This window comes from Poromitra crassiceps (assembly GCF_964638095.1).
Source record: "Poromitra crassiceps genome assembly, chromosome: 17".
Lineage (NCBI taxonomy): Eukaryota > Metazoa > Chordata > Actinopteri > Beryciformes > Melamphaidae > Poromitra > Poromitra crassiceps.
The window spans coordinates 32498685-32524784 of NC_139635.1; the positions used below are offsets into that span (position 1 = coordinate 32498685).

Here is a 26100-nt window from a genome sequence, read left to right on the forward strand (position 1 = left end):
ACTACACGAGTGAGCTCACCCAAGCTCACCATACGGCTCATCCCTGGGTGAGCTGCGTCGGGTACATTTCCGCCTGATTTGTGTTGTGAATGTGATGCAGTAAGTTGTTGTACCTCGTTCTATAATGTCCAGTTGTTCATCCTGTGTTGATTCTGTTCAGATCTGAGATCGCGTTTTTAACGAGTTACTTCAACTTGGAGAAAATAGGCTAATGTGAGTGATGATCACTCTGTTCTTTCTATCAGGGGAGCCAATTAAGTGTCGCACACACGACACACACACCACCAGCTGCTTTTAGTTGTGTGCATTTGTGTCACGACACAGGTATGGAATTGTTTGTTTCTTTTAAACTTGTATTTACTGTGTCAGATTGGCTATTGGATTATATCATGTTGTAATTTAGAGGAAAAAGCTCTTGTCAATTTACCAGAGAGAGATGGAGAGGTCTGATTTCCTTAAGTTTCACTTTCCTGCGGGGGGAAGGGGCATGAGTGCTTGATTTGAGGAATCTCCGCCTCGTTGACTTACAACGTGCATTTCAGAATTACAGCTACGGAATATACAGGGGGGATTTCAAAGGGCTGCATTTCCTCCACTCCACACTTCCAAACAAATGCACGGATTTAGCAAACGAAGACGGGTTATAGTAAGGCACTTTTACATTTGCTTTTCCTTGCATCACCCGGCCGTCTCTATATCCTCACTACATTTCTCGGTTCTTTACTGTTCCTGTATTTGTGCATTGCCATGTGACAACGACAAGTATTGTAGTCTAGACAATTATAAAAGGATAACATTTGGAATATTTATGTTTTGTTTAGATGGATGCAATCTACAACCTACTGGAGCAGCATAGACTGCAGTCTTACTACAACCAGTTTGTTCAACTGGGTGTGAAAGATGAGAGGGATTTCATAGATAGTGTAACAGATGACGATTTAAACAACATAGGTAAGATGATTGAATATGGATAAATGTGAATGACCTTTAAATTGAAAGCCTTTAAATAATAATAATGATTGGATTTATATAGCGCCTTTCTACAGTATCTACTCATGAGGGCTGTTCACACTGCATTTTCTTAGCCTGGGGTAGATAGCCCTGGGCCAACATAGACCCTTTACACACACACACACACACACACACACACACATTTTGTTAACCCAGGTTAACCTAAACCCAATAGGGCTAAAAGATTCACACCTGCTCCAGAGCAGGGCCAGCTAACCCTGGGCTAGAGTCGGGCTTAGCCCACACTATACCCACGTTGGAGTTTTCCAGATTGTGCAAGTGTGAAAGTTTTCTTAGCCTGGGGCCCCAGGCTGGGAGGGGGGTATATTTTCATAATAATCATCGGCCCAAAATGTTTTGTTTTGTTTTTTTACCTGCACCACGCTCTTTAAGGATGTATTCAAAACCTTATTCAAGGAATCATTTGAAATAAATCAAAATGTAAATTCAGTTAAATAGTACAGTATAAACTCATACAAAGTTGAATTGAGCAGGACTTGACTTGACTTGACTTGACTACTGTACATTGCTCTTTTAAAATTTTGAATGATTTTTTACCCCCAAACAGGTTTAAGTCAAGTGGAAAAAACTCGTTTTGCTACGATGATAAATGCCATCCGAAGACTCAGAGCTCCAGAGCCCCAAGTTCAAATGGTTTTGCCTGTGCAAAAACCAGTGGAGCCGTTCAGTCTGCAGTACACCTACCCCCAGTGTCCTGGACCAACATATATCAGAGGTAAGAGAGTCTGCAGTACACCTACCCACAGTGTCCTGGACCAACATATATCAGAGGTAAGAGAGTCTGCAGTACACCTACCCACAGTGTCCTGGACCAACATATATCAGAGGTAAGAGAGTCTGCAGTACACCTACCCACAGTGTCCTGTACCAACATATATCAGAGGTAAGAGAGTGCAGTACACCTACCCCCAGTGTCCTGGACCAACATATATCAGAGGTAAGAGAGCATGCAGTACACCTACCCCCAGTGTCCTGGACCACAATATATCAGAGGTAAGAGAGCATGCAGTACACCTACCCCCAGTGTCCTGGACCACAATATATCAGAGGTAAGAGAGCATGCAGTACACCTACCCCCAGTGTCCTGGACCAACATATATCAGAGGTAAGAGAGTGCAGTACACCTACCCCCAGTGTCCTGGACCACAATATATCAGAGGTAAGAGAGCCTGCAGTACACCAACCCCGTGTCCTGGACCACAATATATCAGAGGTAAGAGAGCATGCAGTACACATACCCCCAGTGTCCTGGACCAACATATATCAGAGGTAAGAGAGCATGCAGTACACCTACCCCCAGTGTCCTGGACCAACATATATCAGAGGTAAGAGAGCCTGCAGTACACCTACCCCCAGTGTCCTGGACCAACATATATCAGAGGTAAGAGAGTGCAGTACACCTACCCCCAGTGTCCTGGACCAACATATATCAGAGGTAAGAGAGCATGCAGTACACCTACCCCCAGTGTCCTGGACCACAATATATCAGAGGTAAGAGAGCATGCAGTACACCTACCCACAGTGTCCTGGACCACAATACCTAGACCACAATATATCAGAGGTAAGAGAGTGCAGTACACCTACCCCCAGTGTCCTGGACCAACATATATCTGTGGTAAGAGAGCATGCAGTACACCTACCCCCAGTGTCCTGGACCACAATATATCAGAGGTAAGAGAGCATGCAGTACACCTACCCCCAGTGTCCTGGACCAACATATATCTGTGGTAAGAGAGCATGCAGTACACCTACCCCCAGTGTCCTGGACCACAATATATCAGAGGTAAGAGAGCCTGCAGTACACCTACCCCCAGTGTCCTGGACCAACATATATCAGAGGTAAGAGAGTGCAGTACACCTACCCCCAGTGTCCTGGACCAACATACAGTATATCAGAGGTAAGAGAGCCTACAGATCTTGCTCATCTAATTTGGCCGTCTTACTGCCACGTTTCCTTTCCAAGGCTCTGCTGCGCTGCTGTGGCATTTAAATAACAAAAGCCCCAATGTTACCACTGTGGCAGTACTGCAGCAAAGTGGCCAAACTCATTGAGTAACAACTCTGTTTTAAATGCGAGTGTCAACTTGGAAAGATACATATTTGGGTGGGGGCGGGGCATGGGGTAATACGAGGGATCAGCCAAGCCAGCATTTGGTAAACAAACCGCGTCACTGGGTGGCAACGGCAATGGAATCCTATGGAGCCCAAGTGGCGCGAGGCGTGAGTGTCTGCTCTAGCCGGCTTGACTCCGTTAACATTTTAAAAACTGCGACGGTTCACACAACTTTAACACGACATGCATATATTATACATCAAACTCTTGTGCTAATTCTGCTTTCACTCAGAATGTCAAAATGTAAGCGATGTGATGTATAGTTTTTGAGATATGAACGTTTGTTTGGCACAACTCATACTATTAACTGCCAAGGGGTTCCGCATTTCTGCGTGGCAAGTGACGTCACGCTGATTCGTCCTATAGAGATCCAAAGTGACCACCTACTTCCTGCTTCAGCTACGAACCAGCCTCGGGGAAAAAAATGAATGGTAGTGAACGGCAAGAGACAGTATATTTTTTATCCTATTTGAATTGTGCCACAAAGTACACGTGATTTTTCCTCAATTTAAAAGATAACTTTGCATGTCAAGAAAGCTGCAGTAAAGCTCAAATGTAACATGTTACAATTTTTTTGTAGTTTTGTATGAAACCGCTCAATCAACTACATCAATCGTCCCGCACAATATACGTCACACCAACACCAACTTGGCCTGGCGGGAGAGACGTCACTTACGCAACTGTTTGTGTGTAGTCTTTATGATTTATAACTTATAGTGCAACAGTTTTACGACAAACTGTGACTTTCTTGACTTGCAACGTTATTTTATAAACCTAACCTTCATCACCTAACCTCTTAGATTAAGTCAAGAAACCACCACCTGCACTGTCTAGATTAGGTACAGTATACTGAGGGTGCTATTAAAATAATGAATGAACAGTACAGTATGTAATTGGGTGGATCATTTTCATATTGAAATTATAACAATTATAATAACGGGTTGGCATACCAGAAAGAAATGGCACTGAAGTTGATCTGTAATTTTTCACCTGCCAGCGAGCTCAATTATATTTGATCTGTGATCAAAGGTTTATAAATATTTAAGAGCCATCCTCTCTGGCAGGTTTGTCTTATAGCATAATATTGTTCCTATAAACCGCATACTCTGTTCCCCTGATCCTCTGATTCCCCTCTAGTCACTATTGGTGGCACCAACACAAATGGGACATGATTTTGACTTTGTGTTTATGTTGATTGTGGAAACCCCACAGTTGCCACTATAGTTTTATTGAGGTTATTTTGATTTTGCAGATATGGAGCCTACACAAAACACAGTTGAAGATCTGATGTTGAGGATCTGTCACCTGGAAGCAGTTGGCAATTCTACAGGTGTCTGTCTCTACACAGTGGATGGGATGCCCTTGACCGACGACCCCTTCTTCAACACATGTAAGCACTGATCCACACACATTTTACACACTCGGATTCCTAGAAGAGGCAGGAAGTAGAGACAGATTGTCTGCTCCTGCATGTCATAAGTCTCTATAGGACAGAAAAGGTTTTAAGTTCTATGATCTTTTGTTGAAATAAAATAAGTTATATTTCGTAGTATTAGAAATAATTTACATATCGTTCGGTATGGAGGTATGGCACGTTGTACCTATAGTGCATTTTCAATCATTTAACTTTACATATTTTAATTTCCATATATGGCCAACAACTTTACAATAAGCATGCATTATTACAATTATATAAAATAAAATAAAACTACTACTTTGTATAATATACAATACAATTAATTCTTACAATTAATTTTACTCATTTCTCCCCTACAGGGTCTTTAAAAGACAGACATATTGAAAATGGAGCTGAACTCTATGCCATATTTACACCAAAGGAGAACTTGAAACAAGTTGCTCAAATGCCAAAGCGAGACATTGCTGGAGACGTTGCTGAAAACTCTGGGGAGGATACCATTCGATGCCACATCATGCTCAGGGTGAGTTTAAATATTTAGGTCATAATACAACTAAACTAATTAGATAAATATTAGACACTGTTATTAAGAACCAAACCTAGGTTGGTTTGATATTAGCAGTTATGGGATGATACTTCCCTTTACTGAAATTAAATCGATTGTGTTTACAAGACTAGGTGACCAAACTGATAGTTGGACCCTTCTGGGCACGGCACAAACAAAGCAACATGTCTCCACTAGATGGCACACATGAAAATGTTTCACATCAGGGCAATGGCAATCAATGGCAATATGTTTTTGTGATATGAAACTATAGATATCGTCTTAGATTTTGGATATTGTGATATGGAATAAGTGTTGTCTTTTCCTGCTTTATATGCTGCATTACAGTAAAGCGGTCATTTTCTGAGGTTACCAGACTGTTCTAGCTGTTCTATTATTTGCCTTTACCCACTTAGTCATTATATCCACATTACTGATGATATTTGTCAAAAATCTCATTGTGGAAATATTTTGTGAAAGCAGCAATAGTCATCCCTACAATATTGTCGCAATATAGATATGGAGGTATTTAGTCAAGTACAGTCTTGTTTTAATAAAAGTGCTTGTGACATTTCACATGTGGCTTAGTTTGACAACTGAACATTTAGCCAAACTGAGTGAACATTTAGCCCACTTCGTTGAAAATTCCGAAAGATATATGTATCCATATTCAGCCTAAAAATACCAAGATCATTTTTTGCCCATGGCTATCGCCCAGCCCTACTACAGCGCAGCCCAAAATTATGATCTATAATCTAAATACAATTACAAAGTTTGTGCCAAAATGTCTGTGACTTTCTTGACATGCAAAGTTATCTTTTACATTGACAAACATCGTATGTGTACCCTGTGGCACAATTCAAATGTAAACAAAAAAGTAAAGTCTGTGTTCATATTTTTTCAGACGCTGGTACACATGGTAGTTTAAGGCAGGAATGATGTTCACTTTGGCTCTCTACAGTATTTATAAGCATTTGTTAACTTGGATTTATTTTTGATATTGTATACAGGGAGACTTTGAGCTGAAGGTGGACTTGGCGAGCGACACAGTAACTAACCTGAGACTCAAGCTTGCAAAAGAAAGTGGAATCCCAGCACATGTTCTTCGTTACAAGTACGCTAATTCAAAATTATCTTAAAGCATTTTGTAGTCTATACAGTGGCGTTTGATTTGTAATACAGTACCAATCCTGGTTTGTAGGAATAGAGTACAAATTCTGTTTTCTTACATGCATTGTTTTAATGTCTATATATTTACGTGCATTGTTTTAATGTCTCTATATTTGCAGAGGCGAACACAGCAGTGGTGACACACTGCAAAGCTGTGGGATCTCTGAGAAGTCAACAGTGAGCTTCTCTTTGTCGACCTTCTCTGATGAGACTCCAGACACAGAGGACTTCTTCATTAACGATGTCGTGCCCTCAGTGCCACAAACCCAAAAAGGACTTAGTGTTTTCCTGTCTTCACTTTATGCCGTCGTAAGCTGTGTTTCATGCTATATTGTCTATTATTGATATACTTTTTTGACTCAGTCACTTAATTTCCTTCTTTTTTTTTATGCTTCTGAGCATTAAGAAATCGAACAGGAACTTTCCAGTAAACGCCACATTTCATTTTGTATTGAAAGTACCGTAAATTCCGGACTATAAGCCGCACCGGTGTATAAGCCACACCTGCAAAGTTGACTATTTTTTTCTTATATAAGCCGCACCGGACTATAAGCCGCGGGTGTTTTAATGGTATATATATATATATTTTTTTTTTATTGTGTTTTAATGTTTAATTACCATATGTAAGGGTTCATGCACAGAGGGGATTGTCGGGAAAGAGATGGCTGTTTGAGGAAGCTCCCATTTATTAACATTTCAACAAAACAACATAACACAACACCACCTGTGTTTCTTTTTTACAGTGCACACAGTGTCATACAGTGTCATACAGTGTCATACAGTGTGGTGAAAAGAGGGCAAGAGAGGAAATTAAAACAGAAGTGGATTTATAGTTAGAAAGAGTGCTAAAAAAGAGATTTTCTTTTTTTTTGTTTTTTTTTTTGGAAAAAATCCATAGATAAGCCGCACCGTTATATAAGCCGCAGGGGCCAAAAAAGGCCAAAAAACGGGAAAAAAGGTGCGGCTTATAGTCCGGAATTTACGGTAGTTAATATAAACTAAATTGCATGAAGTGGGAGAAAACTTGACAGAAATTCTAAGAAAATCAACTGTTGGAATATGGAATGACTTTTGAATACCTTTTGAACGCTTTAGTACACTTGAAAGCACTTTGTATACCATCGGGAGAGTGGGGATTGTGTAGGGGGGTGGCTAGGGGGTGTGGATGGTAGGAAGGGTCGAGGGAAAGGGTGTACGAGTCTGGACAGACATGGATATCGACTGCTCATTTGTTGGCGGAGGCATATATCCGCGGTGCGGTCGTTCTAGTTAGCGTGTAAGATGCACTATTTTTAATAACATGAACATATTACGGCATTAGTCCTTAGTCTCTTTTTTCTTTCTTTAGCTTTCAAAGAAAAATATAAGATGAAGATAAATGATTTGCCACAAATATGCAGCCTGTGTCTGTCTAGTTGAGACACATTTTCTAACGTTCAACTGGTCTGCTTGAATAGTTTAGATCTTAGAGCTTTATTTATTCCAAACCTTTAAACCTTACCTTCGTACTCTTGCTAACTTTTTTATGTAGCGTTTTCCATTTTTCCATGGCATGTTCCTAGGTACTACTAGACTACAGTACATGGCATGTTCCTAGGTACTACTAGACTACAGTACATGGCATGCTCCTAGGTACTACTAGACTACAGTACATGGCATGCTCCTAGGTACTACTAGACTACAGTACATGTGACAACTTACCATATTCTATGAGTTATATATCTATATCTATATATTTCCCCCCCTTTTTTCTAGAAAATTCATTTCAATCGTTCGATGTCTGGATTCGCGAAAGTGAATGCATACATACGGAAACTAACTGGATGCAACCCTCTGGCCCAAAGTTTGTATCAGTTAATCTGCAGGAATGAAGTTGGAACCAAGAATCAGAAGGTAAACTATATGAGGTGGTACTAAATTACATCATGATTAATGATATATTTTATTGATTTATTTCGAGTGGTCCTAAGACAATAATGTTTGTGTTCTTGTCCTGTAGATAGCTATCGTTGAAGGCTTATACAAACTCTTTAGAGAGCTTTTGCCACGACTTGGAGAGCAACGAGGGGAAAAGATCATTGAGGACCTCGATGTCTTTGAGAATTCAACATATTGCTGGGCACATCTCATGTCGGAAGCAGAGGTAGCCTATATTGATATTAGTGGTTGACTGATACGGGCTTTTGAACCAATACAAATACTTTTAGATGTCACTGATTGCCAGGATTTTAGTTGTTGATATTCACCATCTTAAAATGTTACCAAATGGCAAGGGTTTAGGCCTCCTTTTGATGATCATAGCGCATGGTCTACTCTAAACGCAAGGTGCCTTTGGTAGTGTCCAATTTGCTAGTTAAGTGACGCTTACCGTTAGTACCCCTCGGCGCTCATTGGCTAAATCGTTTTTTTTCAACTGAAATTGTTTTTTTAACTGCCAGTGCTTTTCTGCAATTCATTCTCAATGGTAAGGACACTCTAGGAGCTCTCCTCTTCCCCAGCACCGCACCAGGCGTTTAGCGCTCTCGGCAGCTAGTGTTTTTCCAAGACCTGGGGGGGGGGGGGGGGGTGCTTCCTGTGGACATGGCCCCTTACGGCCAAGACACTGGAAACGTCAAGCAGGAGCCTGGCCATTCACACCAGAAGCGCTCTGTTTTGCTCTGCGCTGGTCACTCACAACTTGTACTGACTTCATGCCTGGCTGCACACGGCCGCTCGCAGCTCGCATCAAAAATAGACCAGACGTGGAAACTCACTGCAGCATGCGAGAAGGGTCGCGATGCCGATGGTGTGTTCAGTCTAAACCGTTAACAAGGGCGCCGAAATGAAACTGCCGATGCGTTGCCTCGCTTCCGTGTCTGATCCGTTTCAAGTGTGTCTGGGTCGTTAGAGCAGTGGTTCTCAAACTTGTTCACGTCAAGGACCCCTAAACTGACACAAATTAGACCACGGCACGGACCCCCATTTGACCCCAATATTTTGTCGCAGGGTCCCCCATCTGATACGATTTTAGCTTTTAGATGTTTTGTTACAGAGTGTGTATGAAACCCATGGCCATAATAGTCATACATTCTGTCATTGTGTTACTTATGGATGGAATTATAGTGAAAATAAATGATTACCCTTTTTGCTGGGGACCCCCTGGACCTCACTTTGAGAACCTCTGCGTTAGAGTATTTTAATAAGTTCACCTATATTGACTCACTATTTACTTTGCTCAAATTGCATAATTTATATCCAGTGTATGTAAACATGAACACAGTATTCATGAACATACCATAATTGAACTTGATGAACTTTATATTCAACATTACACATGTTATAGGCCATTCCCAAGAAAGCCTTACTGCCCATTGATGACCCCGTGTATTTCTGTCTTTTTGTTTGACAGGAGACATCAGAATCAGAACATGAGACCTATGCCCCAATATCACTGAGATCAGAAGATGGCAGCCATTTCTGTGAGCCAGTCAAAGTACCTGGGGTACCAGGTGCTTTTGAAAGAGCATGTGTTGTCCAGAAAATCGAAGGTAAAACTAAGAAGAAGACCCTGTTAAAATAACAGTCTGTTAACCCTCATAAGTAATATCACTGATATTTTCATATAAATAAATGTTTTGGTACTTTTTATCCTAGTCAGATGGATATAACACAATAGGATTTCATCTGATAGGCCCTCATGAACGCTTTTACATTACATTTACGTTCCAAACACCCATTGTTAGGTATTCAATTTGAAAACGAATGAAAATTTCCCCTCTAGAATAGAGAACTTTAGATGATATAGTTTTGTTCAGTCTTGTATCTTTTTTGTTTATGAATCCTTGCTCGCCACCCCCCTCGGATTCTTCTCACATGTTCTCCCCAACTGTACTTTGCCAATTCTTCCTGCTGTCCTGGTCATTGCTCCACGCCCTCTGCTGATCTGGGGAGGGTTGTAGACAAACTAGTATATGTTCCTCTGATACATGCAATCCGGCTTCCCGCCCACAGACGAGGCCAATTGTGCCTGTACAGAATGGATGGACGCCCGAGCAAGCCTTGTGTCTTGATGCTTGTAACATAATGTAATGGCCGAAGTACAATTCCCAAAATGCAAGAATTAAGTATTAAGTTCTGAGTGTCTCTCGGGCTCTCTCAAACTCATCCTACAGCAGCTTGAAATTTAAGCAATTGCCTCAACTGCAATAAAAGCCAAACTTTTAATTCAGTCAAGTGCTGTCCTTTCAATTCAAAATGTTTTTTTTTCTCTCGCACCTCTATTTTGTCAGCTGGTGATTGTGTTATTATACTGTACTTCTTTACTGATTGTGTTATTATACTGTACTTCTTTACTGATTGTGTTATTATACTGTACTTCTTTTGTTAAGATGGAGAGAAAATTCCAAACTGCACTGAAAAGACTCTGCGGGAAACATCACTTATGAGAGCCACTGATATTGAGAAGATATTGCTCAGTCTGCCTCCATTCTTCAAAACATATCCTGTTTGGATTTTTCATGGCACTGTCACTGGTCAGAAGTATGTATCATCAAATTCATGGTATCGAACATATTGCCAGACATTTTTGCTAATGGCTATTAGAGGACGATTAGTTCCTCATATTTTGCAAACTAAGCCAATAGAAATATAAAAAGGATGCATAAATAACATCAAAAGTAAAATAACTTACTTGGCGCACTCTACCGATTTTCAACCAGCTTTGTATCATTACAAAATCAGTAGTATATCCTAAAACTGTAAACAGTTTTGCAGGCATTCATTTAGTTTGAGTTATTGAGTGGATTTGAGTTAAGTTGTGGAGTGATGTCATTTGTGCATGAACGACATCACTGGTCCACAACTTAACTCAAATCAACTCTCCATAACTGTCAAACTAAATGAATGTCTGCAAAACTGTTTACAGTTTTCTGATTTTGTAATGATACACAGCTGGTTGAAAATCGGTGGAGTGTTCCTTTAATTACGTTATTTTGCTGGGAGTTCAAAAGTACACCCTACTACACTTTTTCCCCACATTGCCTTGTTGTTTTTACTAACTAACTCATGATTTATATGCAGCTTTCAGATCAATAATGAGAAGTCTTTTGGAAGTATGGTAGAAGGACTGGAACAGTTCAAGTATCTTCAAGTGACTCCACCACTACTGTTGAAGGCAGTAGGAATGGAGGGGCCATGGATGGTTCTCCTGAGTGAAGGTAATGCATACAATCAGAATCTGAGTGATATAAGTAAAAATATATCCGCAAGCGGCAGTAAAAGGGGTTCAAGGCTTTGCTGACTGGTAATGATATGGAAAAGAGTTGTTAGTGGTTCTGAGGGTTAGGGATAACCTTTAAATATAGCGCCCCCATCAGGCCGATTGAGTAAGTGTTTCTTGAGCACCATCTGCACATCAATATCTCATTGTTCCACTTTGATGTGTCTGTGATTTACCAGCTCACGGCAGTGCAGGACACAGTACAGTAGTGGGCATATCACCTGACATACAAGCACTCATATTGTGTATTCAGTCAATGTGTTGTAGCTGTAGGTGAGAGTCCAGCAGTGCTTGATACTTTATAGGATATACATCTCTGGATTTCACATGGTGAGATAGCTACTGTAGCTGTGTCTGTAATTTTCATGTAAATATACAAATTGTTCTGTCAAAAAAGATGTACATTTTGACATGGTATTCATAAATATGTAAGATGTGCATTTTTTTTTTTTTTTTTGTGTCTATGTAACAGTAGACACTTAGATGCTCTTAGTGTTGGCCCCAGCTCTATAGGTGTAAATATCAGGATGATTTGTGTTCGAGGCATCGCTCAACAAGTGAAGTATAGTGTCTTCATACTACACACGACTACAATATTGGATATAATCATAATCTGCAAAATACCATTAGGCTACCTTTAAATGGTGGGACCATGCACAATAAGATTACATTTAATCCTACACTGTCATCGTTCTGTATCCAAAGTATAATTCTGTATTTAGTATTATAATGTATTACGTTTGTGTGGAGCAGAGTAATGTAAATTGTTTATTAATAAGTATTCCCCTCTTTGCAGACAACCTTGGTGTTTGTCTATTCAAAGGCAAAAATTGCAATGACATGATCAAAGTGTACGATTGTATCGCTGGCGAAGAAAAAACCGTGGATCTGAACATATTGGCAGCACAGTGAGTACCATGCCATGACCTTATCTAGTATTCAAGCTCATGTTTTATTTGCTCTGGCAGATGTGTCTGACCACCCTCCCATTGGAACAGATTTCCACCCAGCCTGAAAATGGCCAGGCCAATCACAGCCCCTATTACACGGCTTTAATACTCATCTGATTGGCCAAACACAACATTCTACCTTCGTTATTTCTGTATAACGTTAGCAAACTGCTGCTAGCAGACCCTTGCTATGAACGAACACTGTTCTGAAGGACTCCTGAGGACCACGTCCAGTCATATCATTCAGTCCGCAGAAAGAAGTCCGGTAAATGTAACTTGCTTTGCGTTGGGGTCCTGCATCACCCTGTCGGAGGTTTATTTCATAATAATGACCCGCTCACTAACTGTAACACACTATAACAGCTGACCTCATGGCGGTTTGAGATCACACATTTAGTTGCTCTGATTGGTTGAGGCATTTTAGACTGCTCTCGTTGGTAACGCCCCCTGGAAATTGAACTGAGAGGTTCTCGACTCATTGGCATTTGCAAATTGGTTTGGCGATGTCGGGCTAGTATAAATACAGTACATAGGAAATGCCAACCCAATTTGTGAACCATATGCACATTGACAGAGCCACCAGGATTCCCCAGCTAATGTATTTGCTTTTACATAATGTGCCATCTTAAGACGGGATAATCAGGATAGCAGGATAATCTTAATAAAGTGGTATCTTTTGTTGATTATTATTATTATTTTCAACTCTTCCACAGAACTGGCGACCATAGAGATGACCATACATTTTTCACAAGCAGGCCTCCAAAAGAGGCAATACTGGTAATGTTTACATTGTCTGTTGTTGCTGCTTTATTTCTTTTAAAGGAGACAGAATGGGCAGGGAGAATATTACATTATATTTTTGCTTTGCTTCATTAATCTGGTCCGGTCTTCATTGGTTTACATGCTGAATGAAGTGGAATTTCTAAATTATAAAGTTTTGCCATGTGTGATGCATGCATCATGGATAATTGAGAAAATAGCACATTTTAAAGTTTGTGGCCTTTACAGGGAGTGGGTGTGACCAATACACAGTCTCAAATAATAGCTTAAAATGAAAACGTAAAGTCTAGGTCACACACGTTTGAGGGGCAAAACAAGCATTCAGTCTTAAGATTGTATTAATTCTGAGAGAGCGAGAGAGAGACTGACTTTTAGTTGCTAACAAGAGAGCTCAGTCAAATTCTCTAGGACAATTTGAACTTCATATTAAAAAAAGTCAGCAAAAAAGCAAACTAAATTATAGGATTGTGTTCTTGTTGACCTGACTTTCACCAGGTGTTGATGGATACGAGCTACTCCATGAATGAGAAGTGCTATGGAAGTGTGGAGATCAAGAAGATCAATGCTGTAAAAGAGCTCTTTGACAACTTTGCAACACGGAGCATGGCTTACGATTTTCATCACGTGATTGGCCTTGTGAAGTTTGACTCCACAGTGGAAACGCTCCACACATTTACAGAAACTCTGGAAAAGTTCAAGGTAAATTTACATTGACCCATCTACTGTATAATGTATTCCAGTGTGTTAGGGTGCTTTCACATTGGGAACGATTGCTTCCGTTCCGTGCCCGAGTAATTGCCCCCGCTCCCCCCTCCCCCGCTGGTCAGCTTTCACATTCGTGATTTCTTCCATACACGGGAATGGAACTCTTGCGGAGTACACTTGCGTCATCATCTACGCCTGGAGTGTATCCTCGCCCGTATGTTGTCTACGTGGTTCGGTGCGGTTGGTGTTCACATTCGCAAGTGTTCCGTCCCCGGGCATGCCAAAGCGGTCCCCAGACCACCTTTTCAAGATTCAAGATTCAAGATTCTTATTGTCACTCCATGGTACAAGTATCACGTGTGAAATTCTTGTGCTGTGGACTCCGTTTACAACATAGTACAAATATAACAGGGCATATGAGTGCAAAAACAACAAGAGACACAACAAGCAATAAGGCAGTATAGTGATAAGACAAGTCAGAGACAGTGGCATATTCACTGCACATAGGTGCACATGTCGTGTGCATACTTTAGACGTGCTTAAACATTTTAAATTCGGCGTATTTGACATACAGGTGCAAATAGCATATTCCTTATTAAACATACAATTAAACTCGGCGTTTTAAATTCGGCGTATTTGACATACAGGTGCAAATAGCATATTCCTTATTAAACATACAATTAAACATACGTAATGGTAGCAGCTACAGTACGGTGCAGTACGGCTACTACACTATTTGTGTATGTTAAGGAGTCTCGTGGCCTGCGGGAAGAAACTGTTCCTCAAGCGATTTGTGCGTGCTTTCGGAACCCTGTATCTTCTCCCTGAGGGTAACGGGGAGAACAGGCTGTTGTGGGGATGATTTGTGTCTTTGATGATCTTCAGGGACCTCCTGAGGCACCGCTGTTTATACAGTTCATGCAGATCTGGCAACTCACATCCTGTTACGTGCTGGGCCGCGCGTCTCACTCTCCGTAGCGCCCTGCGGTCCATGGTGGTACAGTTCCCGTACCAGGTGGTGAAGCCGCCAGTCAGCAGGCTTTCAATGGTGCCTCTGTAGAAGTCCCTGAGGATTTCTTTCCTTAGCCCAAATTTCTTCAGGCGCTTGAGTCCGTGTATTCGCTGTTGGGCCTTTTTGACAACAGTGGCGGTGTGGCCGGCCCAAGTCAGGTCCTGGTGGATATTGACTCCCAGGTACTTGAAGCTGTCCACCCTTTCCACCACTGTGCCGTTGATGGTGATTGGGGGGTGTGCGCCCCCTCCTGTAGTCTACAATGATCTCCTTGGTCTTGGAGACGTTCAGAGAGAGGTGGTTGTCCTGGCACCATTGTTCCAGGGCCCCCACCTCCTCTCTGTAGGCTTTTCAAGTGGACCTAGTCATGGTTCGCTGTTCCGCGCCCGCGCCCGGAATGCAATGTTCACACTCATCAAACGAACCACACCTGGGGTCAATTTGGGGACAAGTGTGCTCGGTCCCGCTCCGGGTCCCGAGTGTGAAACCACCCTTAAGGCCATGGCACACCAATCAAACATTCTCAAACAAACACCAACAAACACCAACAGACAATTGTCTGTGAATGTTGGCAGATGTTGGAGATTGTTTGAAAGCATGGCACACCGACCAAACATTCAGCACAACAGTCCCAAACATGTAAAAAAGAAACACCAGAAAAATAGAAACTGCACTGTGTTACAGCACATAGAAGATGGCTCAGACTGACAAAGTTAGTTATACATCTGTCGAGTAATACAATGATACACCCAGTTTATTTCTTTTGTAGCGACAGATGGCCTTAAACGCCACACTCACGTGACGCTTCTTGAGAGAGAGGTGAGGGAACGTGCTTATTTCTGCAGACTTTATCGAGGGACCATGAAGGCGTCATGTGACAGGCAACCGCAGGCAACGCTAGTTGAAGCTTGGAGGTCCTGCTGATGGCAGCTGCAACAGTGTTTTCTCTGCTATCAACCTGGTTAATCTCGCTATATTCTTCATCACAGCGGGTCATTACCCACTGTGCACTTAATCGTGCACTAGTTCTGCATAAGCACCTGCAGCTCTCTCCTTATTTTACTGACGTTCTCAGTGATCACACGGCTGTTTACATGTGTTTCTGAACGGCTAGCTAGTTATTAGCATAGCTCGTTGTTAGCCGTCATGGATGTTCTCTCTCTCCCTCATTATGTAACCTTGCTGCGCAAAACATTACTTATTTGCGGGAGTGCATGGGAGAAGTCTCCCGCTAGTGTTGTTGATGCCCAGTGTGATGGCACATGGTTGGCAGAGAAACGTATGTTTGCTGCGTCGCGTGTAACGTTAGGAGGCTCTGCCTCTGACCAAACTGACCAGACAACCGCATGCATTAGGCGCGCATGCGTGAGCTCCGTTTCCATGGATACGCGACTGAAAACATGGGAAGTTACCAGACAACAGCGAACAGCGAACAACGCCGGATTGAACAAGTCGAATCCTGGCAAACATGACAGAACATCGCCGAACATCGCCAAACACGAACAGACAAGGACAGACAGCTATGGCACACCAAACGAACATTTGTCTTTGTTCGTGTTTGTTTGTGTTTGTTTGAGAATGTTCGTTTGGTGTGCCATGGGCGACTAGATCTGTCCTACACAACCTGAGGAGCCTGAGCTAATGTACGTTTCATATAAGGTCCTTTACTTTGCTTCTGAACCTTAATACAGTAATGCACTTGGATGGAGATGTACTGTAGAGTGCCAGTTATTTACATTTACAGGAACACGTACGCAATCTTGAGGCAGATGGATGGACTGCGCTGTATGATGCCCTGCAACATGGAGTGTCTGAGTTGGAGAAAGTCAAGATGAGGTTCCCGGATTGCAGACTTCGTATCATATGTCTCACAGATGGAAATGATGAGAGGTACATTTCCTTTTCTATGCTAGTTAGATATGGTATTGTTTATTTTTGTATTTGCGTGGACCTGCTGAAGGTCTAAGCAGTAGGTCTAAGGCGTCCGAAGGGCAGCGGGAAAACATTTGGGCTGTTTGAAGCCCAATTTGGGCCGTTTGAAGCCAGATTTGGGCCGTTTGAAGCCCAATCTGGGCCATTTGAAGCCAGATTTGGGCCGTTTGAAGCCCAATTTGGGTCGTTTAAAGCCAGATTTGGGCCGTTTGAAGCCCGATTTGGGCCGTTTGAAGCCCAATTTGGGCCGAGTCCAATTTTACAATGAGATGCACCCACTTTAACCCTGAATAAAGTAATAAAACCACTAGTAAACCAATAGGCGGCGCCTGGCCTGCTGTTCAGTAAGTGCCTGACTGAGGGCACCAAAAAAAAAAAATTTTTTTTTTTTTTGGTGCCCTCAGTCACATGATGCCCTACGCAGTCTGCGTACTCTGCGTAATGGGGTGCGGCGGGCCTGGATAATGTGTTCTTAAAATGTACCTGTAATTCTTTACATCAAAAGAAATTGGAAAATGTGGAGGTTTTGTCATTTATAGGTTATTTTGAATTTTTTGTCTGGCCCACTTGAGACCAAATTGGGTCGCATGTGGCCCGTGAACTAAAATGAGTTTGACACCTCTGCTTTATGATGCTTGAAAATGTGAAAGAACTGCAGATTTTGGTGTTTTTTGGGAGGAGGAAAATGAAGTAATTTCTGAATCTTTGTCCATAGTTCCACAGCAAGGCCAGTTAGGGTTACAGCCAACCTGATTAAATCGAACATCATCTTGGATTCAATCCTTCTTGGAAATGTGGAGAACAATATGCTGCACGGAATCAGCAATGCAACAGGTGTGAGACCTCGGGCCGCTGCATGTTAACACTTCCAATAGTAGCTAAGCCTCTCAATAGAGGACCGCAGGGATGAGGTATTTTTGTAGGCTTTATCCAGAAATCGCCACCATTTGGTTCTTCAGTGGAAAAGTCTATGGGGTTTTAGAATGGGGATTTCACTTAAATGCATAAAATAAGGTCTGTGGTTAACAAAGGTTTATGGAAACACGAATTTGGGTTCAGCATGATACTCTTCACAAACGTGAATAACTTTTATGCCTTTTGAAGCTATTTCTAAAAACACATTTACATCCCAAAAGTCATACAAATTATTCACGTTTGTGAAGATTATCATGCAGAACCCAGATTCGGGTTCCCATAAACTTTTGTTAACCACACCTTATTTTATGCATGTAAGCGAAACCCCCATGTTAAATCCTATAGACTTTTCCACTGAAGAACCTGGAAGTATACTTCGGACTCATCAGTATTCCATTAACGTCCTCCATGGCAGAGAGGGCGCTGTGGCTATTGCAAGTTACCAATAGCCACAGCGCCCCCTCTGCCATCTGCCACAGACACTTGCTTTTTGAGATTGTGGTAGAATGTTTATAGATCACAAATATTGTACGGTAGTTCTTTTTTAGACGATAGTAGATGCCCTTCCAGGTTGTCTGGAATATGTTTGGTGTTTGAGTGGTAATGCAAAATTGTATGTATATATATATATATATATATATATATATATATATATATATATATATATATACACACACACACACACACACACACACACACACACACACACACGTTTGTGCGTGCTTTAGTTCACTAAATTGTTAGTGTTAGGCCTTGCAAAATGTTTGCTTAAACTTGTTCTTAGCTGTTAAGTGCTCATTTGATCAATGTAATACTGCTTTTAGGAGGATGCTGTTTCAAGCCAAAGACGAGCAAAGATGGTCTGAAGCTCTTTGAGATTGAGACCGTTCTTTCTTTGGAGATGAGGAAACCCAAGAAGAAACTTGACCCATCTTCCCTCAGTGAGGTTAGTTCCCAGCATGCTGCTGAAGTGTTCTGAAAGTGAGACCACATTACAGGAATCCGTTTAAACGGTTACGCTTTCAAAAAACACGTCAATTTAGCATGTTGTAATGATGCACTCATTCCCTGTTGATTGTCTCATTTCACAGTTTATTTTAAGAGGCATGTTTGCGACTCATGGGTATGATACATCTCCAGAGACTTCCCTGCCAAGCGAGTTAAATGAGAAAGTGACAGCAACAGAGAAGTAAGTGATTAAACCAACCATCCTATCAAGGCTGACAAGACGCCCCTTCAAAGTTACTTTACTTATTACTTTACTTATTATAGTAGTGAGATCTTTCAATCCATCTTTCAAAACAGTGCTCTGAAAAAGAAGATCCGGGAGTCTAAGAGTTGGGTTTTCATGGAGAGGGAGAAACGCATCCTGGCAGAGCTGAAGAGCCTACATTGCGACCCACATCCGTTCTTCAGTGTCTTTCCGTCAGAATCAGACTTCAGTAAGTGGCGTGTTCTCTCATGTAACTTGGGTACCGTAGAACTAATTTTGTAATGATTTTGGCTCTAGAATTTATTTTTTGATTTCAAATTTCAAATAGATTTTTATTCTAAATTTGGCTATGGCTAAATGTCCACACCTTACTCTACATATTATTTTCTGGTTATTCTGCCCAGCATAATGTGTTAAGCAGATCAGAGTCAAATGGGTCAATGCATCAGATATCAACAAACCTAATATTAATCATTAATATTCACCAGTCAACTGTTGTATCTCAATTCTAAACTTTTCAGCATTCTGGAAGATTCTCTTGCAAGGCCCTCCGGACACGCCTTACGAGAAAGGAGTGTTTGAGCTGTACTGCCAGTTTGGTCCTGACTACCCAGTGAAACCTCCACTTGTCCGCTTTGTCACACAAGTATCCTACTAACAAATGACAAATCATAAAACGCCTAGAGATAACTCTTATGATTTGGTGCTATATATAAATATAAAATTGATTGGAAATTGAAAGTTTTTGTTGTTGTACACACTGTTTATAGAAATCTCCACATACATTGAGAATATTTGTCTTATATTGTAAGAGTGTTCAAAACATATTGCTTCCCCTCTAATAATATAGGATCATATGACAAGAATTTTAATTATTGTAAACAATGCACATGTTTTCTTAGGAAGTGAAGCGCAATTTCTTTAACATGAACAAAGATGTATCATTGCAATGTCAACAGTGTTGGCCGCATCTGCCACAACATATTTGACCGGAACTACAACGCCCACATCACCATGAGAGAGATCCTAGATGCCATATATGGACTGCTCATCATCCCTGAGCCTGAGGATCCACTGGACAGGTTAGAGTTAAACACGCACGCATCATAATTCATAAATAGATCACATTTTGAGGCAATGTGGTTGGACACCGTAGTCAACAGTCGTTATGACCAATAGATATCCCTTAATGCTCACATTTTGGTGATCCATTTGATAAATTCATTGTGTTCCAGACAGTGATGTTTGACAAGTATGATGGAAATGTGGCCTCAATGTATTTGGATTTAATTATAAATTAACTAGTGCAGTGCCATTCACCCATCATGCTCTCTCACTCTTCAACCCCCCTCCCCACAATTGGTTGAATTTGCACAAAATTCGACACTGTACTTTCTCGGGTCCCCAACAGTGCACCCGCCAAGTTCGAAGTCGTTCGGACCAACAGTGATTTATGACCTGATCAGTGATGTCATAGCGGCGTGAGCTGTGATTGATCTATGTAAGATGATGTCATAGTAGCGTGAGCTGTGATTGGTCTATGTAAAATATCGCTGTACTAGCGCCCCCGTGCACTGCACTCCGTTGGGTCCCCGTAAGTGCACTCCCCGAGTTTGAAGTCGATCCAGCGAACGGTTCTCGAGATACAAGAAAGACATGCATACATACAGACGGTGCTACAAGTAGGGATCATGGGACGATATGCTTATCTCACGATTCGTCTCAATACACCACTCAAGTTAAAGGGATACACCACTTTTTTGGAAGTTTAGCTCATTTGCCACATCCCCCCCACATAACCAAGATACACCATGCCTTACCGGCACTGTCCGCTCAGTTTACAGTGAGCTACAGTCGTGAAGTTAGTAATTATCACCATAGAATGGAGGCTAATGGTACAGCTGTTAAAAATCTGCCAAAACACACATCTCACTGTGCCAAAATACATGTTGTGCTTCGGGTACTCACCACATAATGAAATATTAATCCAAAATGCACATAATTGGTCTTTTTGGAAGGAAAAGAGGTAGCCGGCACTACTTTCCAAACATGGCCGCCGACCTCGTGCATTTTGGATTAACATTTCATCGTGTGGTGAGTACCTGAAGCACAACATGTATTTTGGCACCGTGAGATGTGTGTTTTGGCAGATTTTTAACAGCTGTACCATTAGCCTCCATTCTATGGCGATAATTACTAACTTCACAACTGTAGCTCACTGTGAACTGAGCGGACAGTGCCGGTAAGGCATGGTGTATCTTGGTTATGTTGGGGGGATGTGGCAAATGAGCTAAACTTCCAAAAAAGTGGTGTATCCCTTTAAGTTAAGTTATCCTTTATTTATCCCGGTGGGGAAATTCATCCTCTGCATTTGACCCATGCTCTACTAAGAACCTTCCTAGAACTAGGAGCAGTGGGCAGCCGCAGTGCAGCGCCTGAATAGATGGCAACATTATTTTAGTGACGTCAACTGTTTGAAGATCACGCTTACAAAAATATAAGGTGGCTCTACTAGAAAATTCACACTGCCCAAAGTGTGTTACGATGGGTGACTTTGAATTTTTGCATCAAGACTATATTGCACAAATGAAACTATTTAGATAGCTAAAACTGGTAACTAACATGGGGAAATGCAGTAACGGTCACCCTGTATTAAGAAAACAAGCGCAAATTCGCAATAGCTGTGACCAGATATGCGATGTCAGTCAGAGTGTGACGTCACCCACTCCATTGTGATTTTTGGAGGTGATCAGATGGTGGCCAGTCTCTCTGAACACTTGGGAATATTTGAGAGATATTGCCGTACTCATGATGGTACAAACTTGGAGCACAAGCGTTTAGCGTTCTTGTGTTTGTTAACCAAATGAAGCATTTGAATTAAATATGCATCTTTTTCTCTGGAAGCATTTTGGCAGAGGAATTCCTGACCAGCCCTAAGACATATGAAAAAGAAGCCAAGAAACATACACTGAACACTGCAGGGAACACACTGGATGACATGGAGAAGGTGAATTATCTACTCCGTTGTGGAGTACCTTTTGTATAATGTATGACATTTTGTGTTTTACAGCTTTTAAATTAATGTCTTAATGTTTTATTATTATTATTATTATTTTAGAAATTGGTGGGTCCTGTGCCACAACATATACCCACACATCTGATCTGTCCACTCACCAAGAGGATGTTCGTTGACCCTGTGAAAACAAAATATGGAACAGTGTATGAGCGAAAGGCCATTGAGGAACACCTCAAAATGTGAGTTACATTTTTATATTTGACAATAATTAGAAGTGAGTTATTGCCATACAGTTGCAATGGTGAGCAACACATTATAATTACTGTTATTTACTGTTGTCTGTTTATAAGCAACACGGTTGTATAGAACGCCATCTTTTCAGTTTGTACAGGACCCCCATCTTTTGATGTCTTTTGGGTACATCACAAATTATGAACCATACAATAAAATGAACTCCCACACACTGCTGCTACTTGCAATGCAACACCTTTTATATTGTATAGTAACGTTTCGGTCCAACCAGATCTTCGTCAGACTAGATAGTGTATCTTGTCATCGGATGTCTTCAATAGATTAAAGCTCCGCCTAATGTGTCCTCAGCTGTGAGACAATCATGACATCAGTAGAGCATCAATGAGTCATAAATCAATGCAATATAGAATCAGTCAAAAGTGCAAAATAACCATGTATTATATACAAAAATGTACAGCATGTACATCATGCGCGTAGCCACGGGTGCGCTAGGGTGTGCAAATGCCACCCAGACAGGCCACTGGCGCACCCAAAAAAATGGGGTAAAAAAAGTGTTTTGTTTTGTCTGCAAAACACATGTCAACGCTGTCATGCACTGTGTCCAACTGTCCGCCTGCAAGTAAATCCATAGAGAAAATAAGTAGCAAAGAGCGTTCCCATCTGCAACGAAAATTACATTACTTCCTCGTTTACATAAAGCGCATGTATTGTGAGCGCATGGGTACACATGCGTCTCAGGCAAACAAGGAAGTGATTTTCGTTGCAGAGAGGTAACCCTCTTGGAACCACTCTTGCTGGTTCCTCTCGCTATGGATTTACTTTGAAAATGACAGTTTCGCGTACTTTGGATTATTATTTGATGATCGCATGGTGAGTACACAAGTCACAACATGTATGTGATTGTTTCTAGCGCTGTTGTGTGTGCTTTTGGGGGAATGAACGGCGGTAGCATATTAGAGACTGCCACACTACTGTACTATCTAACTAGCGTTAACAGTAGCAGCCCGCATGTATCACTGTGAAACGCACTTTCTAATGCACGCCACGCACAGTGAAGATGTTGGCGGCGTGTCCCTTCGCATTTAACGTTAGCCAGGGGACTTTTCAGTCATGCATCTGCATACGTCTCAGATTTCTAATAATATACGGGTCCACACGAACATGCCAACCAAATTTGCGTTGTTTCCCGACTAGAACACTCATTGGAAAAAGTAGGTGAGACTTTTTTGAGATACTAAACAAAGTGGTTTTACATGTTGCCAAAAAATACAATTTAATTGACTGCTTCTACCTGCTAATAATGAGTGCGAAAAGGAGCAAACAACACACAAATATTCCTCTAAATCTGGTTTGAAAAGACCCAAAAAAAAATTGTTCCGCCCCCTGGCACACCCTGGCTTTCTGTGGCACACCCAATGAGCCGAGTCTGGCTACGCTACTGATGTACATCATACTTGACTTTCATAAATCATTACATGGATCTAATTTAGTAACATACTGTAGAGAGGAGACTCCATTCTTCTTACACAGCATCACATGCCATGGTACTCACATTGTTTACATCACCACCTCTATCTGGTGGGTTCACCTCTTCAATACCACAGAACATGTCATATTTACAATCATTGAAGTGAACGGCCACTGGGTATTCGCGATTTCTCTTGATAAAGGTCTTAAGAGGACGAGAGACCACAATCCACATAGTCCACAATCGGCGATTGGTGGAGCTGTCCTTCTGACATCATCAATGATGTCATACTATGTCATCAGTGATTTATGACAGACACTGATAGGCTGATGATGTCTGCACCTTGGTGTGGTTTTTATTATAGTGCCTAATCTGAGCATTGGTGGTAGGGCTAGAAGCTGGAAGAAGAGCATTTTAGTATTTTTTCTTTAAAACGATTGTAAATGAGTAATCTATTAGAAAAAATCACTATCACTAAACGGACTTAACTCATTGAGTGCCAGCCACTTTTGGAGAACGGACCAGAGTTTCAGAGCGTTTTCAGTGATTTCTCGAGGCCCACAGAATATTGTGTGATATTACTATGTAAACACCGAACACGCACAAAGAACGAGGAGACTCTATTGTATCGTCAGCAAAAAAAAGTTTATTGATACCATTTTCCGTTCTTTAGTTATGAGCCGGAGAATATAGGTTGTTTTGAGTAAAAACATGCGTTTCAAATTAGAAGCTGAGTTATTCCGCCTTTTGTGAAATGAAGCATTTCAAGCACATTCACTGAGTCTGAAGCTAATATTTTCTGATGTAGTGACATGGTGTAGTTGTGTGGTGCCCTGCGTGCCCCCCCCCCCCCTCCTCAGCTGCAAACTCCTCCCCACACTAACACACAGCCTCACGCACCCAGGTCTATTTTCGGAGTGCTCCGTTTTTGTGCGCCGGCTCCCAGCGTGACACGGAAAAGCCAAACCGGACTTCTGAGAATGGTTTGGTCCTTCGGCGTTGGGTGCTGCTTTTCTGGCGGCTAATCGTGTGGAGAAACTATGCACAGACAGACAGACAGAGGCAGAGGGGCTCAGTTGTGGGCGCGGATTGACTGCTGTTCGCAGCCAACGTTAACTCCAGCCAGAGCAATCTATATGGCTCTGGCTGCAGCATGAGCGGTTTCTCTTTCATCACGGGGCTTTTTCCTGCTGTTTTCCGGACCTTTCTCTAATCTGGAGAGCACTGTCGCCACCTAATGAGTCCGTAAAATAGGTTATACACCTTCAATAGCTACAATATTTGTACAGGAGATGCAGGAGGCTTTGATCCATGTCCCACCGTCAAAAAACGCATTTGACGTCGATCGACGTTTTTGGCACTCTACGTCACTATTTACTTTGACGTCGATCGACGTCCTTGGCACTCAATGAGTTAATGATGAGATACCATGGCATGTGATGATGCTGTAACATGAGTGGAGCTTCCTTTTCTGTTACTGTAAATATTCACAAAAATGCCACTTAAGCATTTTCTTATATATATATATATATATATATATATATATATATATATATATATATATATATATATAATAATTTTGGTCAGAGGGCCTCTATTAAAACATACTGTACATACAAGCACGTACAAGTGTCTGGTCAACCACAATGACATACTGTACATACAAGCATGTACAACAAGTGTCTGGTCAACCACAATGATGCTGAAAAAGTCAAACAGGGTTTTTGTGGGCTGCGTTCGGATGTAACGGTGATTGAACACTCTTTTGCAGATGGCACCATGATCCAAGCATGATGCCAGGGCATCAGCTCAGAACAACTGATCTGACACCAGACCGCAACATGAAGAGAATGGCGGCAGATCACCGTGCTCGTCAAATTCAGGAAACCGCCGTGTAAATTTGGAGGCAAAGTTGTGACATGTACCTCATCAGCTCAGAGAAATATGGAAATAGACAAATAATTGTCAGCTGTTGTGGTTTCCTCTTATTCCAGCACAAGGTCACGGAAGTTCATGTTTTTGATTTGATAAGTTCAGTTTGACATGACAATTACATGTGTTTACAGAAATGTACAAATTATCTTTCACTTATTTTATTATTACATAATTAGCACATACTCCCAGTTAATTTTCAAGACTGGTGTTAAGATGTTTGTTTATATTTACTTGTTTACTACTACTTAGTAACACTATTTCTTTTGTCATTGGTTCTTGCTTTTTACTTTAAAATGTTCAAAATATATTTTCCTGGCATATTGCTCCTTATTCAATGCGTCAAATTTGACTGTATTGGGCTTTTTTTGTTTGTTGCCAAAACAGTGAAT

General features: G+C 41.4%; 1 protein-coding gene across 2 annotated transcripts; it reads left to right on the forward strand.

Moving 5' to 3' along the window:
* LOC310792080 (uncharacterized protein) lies at window positions 1–26100 on the forward strand. 2 transcript variants are annotated; one of them, XM_083653787.1, is made up of 27 exons: window positions 1–99; window positions 246–324; window positions 543–646; window positions 822–951; window positions 1580–1747; window positions 4398–4535; window positions 4922–5085; window positions 6117–6220; window positions 6396–6585; window positions 8032–8169; window positions 8276–8419; window positions 9665–9803; window positions 10644–10794; window positions 11335–11471; window positions 12330–12441; window positions 13197–13260; window positions 13759–13962; window positions 16725–16870; window positions 17628–17746; window positions 18652–18773; window positions 18919–19016; window positions 19133–19269; window positions 19562–19686; window positions 19977–20122; window positions 21945–22047; window positions 22159–22295; window positions 25548–26100. In XM_083653787.1, exons 3-27 carry the CDS (start codon window positions 614–616, stop codon window positions 25672–25674), a joined length of 3276 nt encoding a protein of 1091 aa, XP_083509913.1. In that variant the 5' UTR covers window positions 1–99; window positions 246–324; window positions 543–613; the 3' UTR covers window positions 25675–26100. The 2 variants fall into 2 exon arrangements, with proteins under 2 accessions (XP_083509913.1, XP_083509914.1); XM_083653788.1 differs by lacking the exons at window positions 1–99; window positions 246–324; window positions 543–646; window positions 822–951; window positions 1580–1747 and adding an exon at window positions 2856–2871.

What these genes read in the sequence shown, in the direction of transcription:
- LOC310792080 (XM_083653787.1), top strand. Translation starts at nt 614, where the DNA reads ATGCACGGATTTAGCAAACGAAGACGGGTTATA. An exon ending in TGTCTTCACTTTATGCCGTC is followed by an intron (nt 6,586 to 8,031) that starts GTAAGCTGTGTT and finishes CCTTTTTTCTAG; the next exon opens with AAAATTCATTTCAATCGTTC. An exon ending in CCTGAGGATCCACTGGACAG is followed by an intron (nt 20,123 to 21,944) that starts GTTAGAGTTAAA and finishes TTTCTCTGGAAG; the next exon opens with CATTTTGGCAGAGGAATTCC.